Genomic DNA, 2,908 nt, shown 5'->3' with positions numbered 1-2,908 from the left:
GTTAGATTATTAAATTCATGTTATAAGACATGAACAAGGTGTTATAAATTCACTTAAGGAAGTGGGCCACATCCTTTGCCATTGTTCAAAGGTGCCATAAATTATCCAAATCAGATTGATTTTGGTCAACAAAAGTCATACCTAGATTGAGTCAAAATCGGATTGACTTCAAAACTATTTCCGAGCAAAAATATTACAAACCTACAGGAATAGTTAGGTTCGGTTTGAAACCGGTTTAAAAAAACCTATATTTTTGCTAGTTTTTTGTATTTTACCAAACTTGCTTTTGATGTCATAATTTAAAAAACTTTATTTGTTGATAACAAACGGGCCAATAAGCAAAAGTCATGGTTATGTCTTGAGCTAAGATATTTTCTAACCATTCAAGACCTTTTTTTTTTTTTTTTTTTTTTTTTTGGGGGGGGGGGGGGGGGGGGGGGGGGGGTTCGAAACAACAATTTGTAAGTTTTAATTTTTAGAAAACTATTTACCAGGCACCGAGACACTACGAGTCAAAACCGTTCTTGAGAACCTTTAAAACCTTATATAAACAATAGATTTATTAAATAATAGATGAAAACAATAATTTAACTACATTAAGGTCGGTTTTTATAAGTTTGAAACTGATATAAATCGTTAGGTTAATTATAGTTAACCGATATAATCCGCCAGATCAGTTTCAACCAAACCGGTTTTTAAAATGGGAAAATACCGTAAATAGTCAAAAAAAAAAAATAGGGGGTATTTTCAAAAAATAGATATAAAAATGGATTTTTCCAGATATAGACATGCATTCCACGGAGGTAGCTTCGCGGAGCTCTACGGAATCTACTGTAGCTCCGCGGAATGACAAAATCGTAAATAAATCAATGTATTAAAAAAAAACACACACTAAAGATCCATTCCTCGGATCTACCTCCACGGAATGAGTTCTTTTCTCAGAGGTAGCTCCGCGGAATGGATCTTTAATTTTTTTTTTTTTTTTTTTTTTCACATCGATTTTTTGAGGTTTATATTCATTTCTCAAACGAATTATTTTTAAGAAAAGATATCATACTATTATAATATTTATTTGAAAATAATTAATTGTGGAAATAATATAAACCCCGAAGAATCGATGTGAAAAAAAAAAAAAAAAAAAAAAAACTCTCAAGATCCATTCCGCTGAGGTCCGCAGAGGGTCCTCGGCGGAATGTATGTCTATAGCTGGAAAAATCAAAATTTATGACTAAATTTAGAAATTATCCCCTATTTTTTTTTTGTCTATTTGTGGTATTTTTAGGTTTTAGGTTGTTTTGAAAACCAATTTCTAATTGTAAACCAGTTTTTTTGTGCACCTCTAGGGCCTTCTTAAGCACTGTAGTCTGTAGCCGTTGGGTATTCTTCAACTAAACCTCTATTAAGAGAGCCTTTCTTTAACCAATCTCTGGCCAAGCCCTAACCTGAATCAGTTAACAGCGCCTCTTGCCCACTTATATGATCCAATAGTATAACTGTATAAGTTATCATCTAGTTTTATAAGACCAATGGCTTTTACGTATAGATAAGGTCCTCATACTAAATTGAATAACTTATACCATATATGTAAACTTCATAAAGAATCAACCTCTCCCGTTATAAAATTTGCCATCATTTTCATTTAGACAATTATGACAGTTTTTTGGAAACGATTTTTTTTTTTTTTTTTTTTTTTTTTTATAGAAACGACGATGACAGAGTAATAGTGTTCCTGTTATGTAGTCAAACAGGGGAACGTTCCCTTTCAAAAAAAAAATGATGAAATAATATGTTTAACATAAAGCAATATCAATCTGTATTAAATAAGTACATAAACAAAATTAAAAAGAAAAATCCAAACAAAAATAATTTACGTACACACGTCTCAATTAACCACTAGATTTAATAAAAGAAAGCTAAAGCGATCGCCAAGAAACTGAAGGGCACCACGGCGGTGAAAGATGGAGCAAAACTGGGTGATTGTGGTGGTAGAGTGGTGCTATCGGTGGGAGAAGGTGCATTACTCCCTGAGGGAGATTGACCGGAGGTGGGTGGTGATATTGGGCTGGCTTCCCCAGCAGAAGGTACAGGTGAGGATGCTGGTGGAGTAGTTGTTGTGGTGGGGGCAGGGGTCGGGGTGGTGGTTGGTGGAGAAACCGGCGCAGGAGTGGCGGATGTCGGGGCTGGAGCAGGGGTGGTCGACCCTGCGGAGACGTTGATGGTTAACTTCTGACCAATTTGGCAATGAGTTCCAACGGTGCAGACGTAATAGTGTGTGCCAGGTGCATTCAAGGTGACTCTAGCGGGGCCGTTGGTGGCGATGGAGATGGGGTTGGTGGTGGTGCATGGGCCATACGCCGCCTGCGATACTTCAGCGACGTTATGGAATCCGGTGGTGAAGTTAAAGAGAAGAACATCGCCGACACTGAAGGTCTGACCTGATGCCCAGGTGGTGTAAGCAGAAGGTCCATTGGGAGGAATATTCCAGCCCAAGGCGTCGCCGACCACATGGGTTGTCTGAGCCGCCGTGTTGTGAAACTGCACAGATGCTAGCATGAGCGCCATCATCACCGCCAAATTCAACCTTAAACCTGCCATGTTTTGTCGTTCAGATTTTTGTAAAAAGAAATCGGAGATGATTATTTTGAAATCTTGAATGATTTTGAAGGTTATTCGTGTTTTGAGAATAGGTTGTGTTGGGATTTATATTTATAGGGAATGGTAAGGATACGTGGCAAGGAAAGTCGGAAAGTCAGTAGCTTTGGATTCACATGGTATTATTTTAAAATATTAAAGAATTGAGTGGGTAATCATACCTAAAACGCTATAATAGTTTTCCCTTGCAAAATATTTGATTTAAAAATACATGTTTACTTATTTATTTGTTTACAACAACTATATATATATATAT

The 2,908-nt window shown here is 36.7% G+C and overlaps 1 protein-coding gene across 1 annotated transcript; it reads right to left on the bottom strand.

Annotated features, from left to right (window-relative positions):
- Window positions 1–1,774: 1,774 nt before the first annotated feature.
- On the bottom strand, window positions 1,775–2,667 carry LOC144997189 (blue copper protein-like). The gene has a single exon (XM_078957034.1). It carries the CDS (start codon window positions 2,593–2,595, stop codon window positions 1,900–1,902), a length of 696 nt encoding a protein of 231 aa, XP_078813160.1. The 5' UTR covers window positions 2,596–2,667; the 3' UTR covers window positions 1,775–1,899.
- Window positions 2,668–2,908: the final 241 nt, after the last annotated feature.

This window comes from Lactuca saligna, chromosome 5, assembly GCF_052625555.1.
Source record: "Lactuca saligna cultivar CGN05327 chromosome 5, ASM5262555v1, whole genome shotgun sequence".
NCBI classification, from domain to species: domain Eukaryota; kingdom Viridiplantae; phylum Streptophyta; class Magnoliopsida; order Asterales; family Asteraceae; genus Lactuca; species Lactuca saligna.
Note: the sequence above shows the minus strand (reverse complement) of the source record. Positions and strands in the feature narration are given on the sequence as shown.

What these genes read in the sequence shown, in the direction of transcription:
- LOC144997189 (XM_078957034.1), bottom strand. Translation starts at nt 2,595, where the DNA reads ATGGCAGGTTTAAGGTTGAATTTGGCGGTGATGATGGCGCTCATGCTA.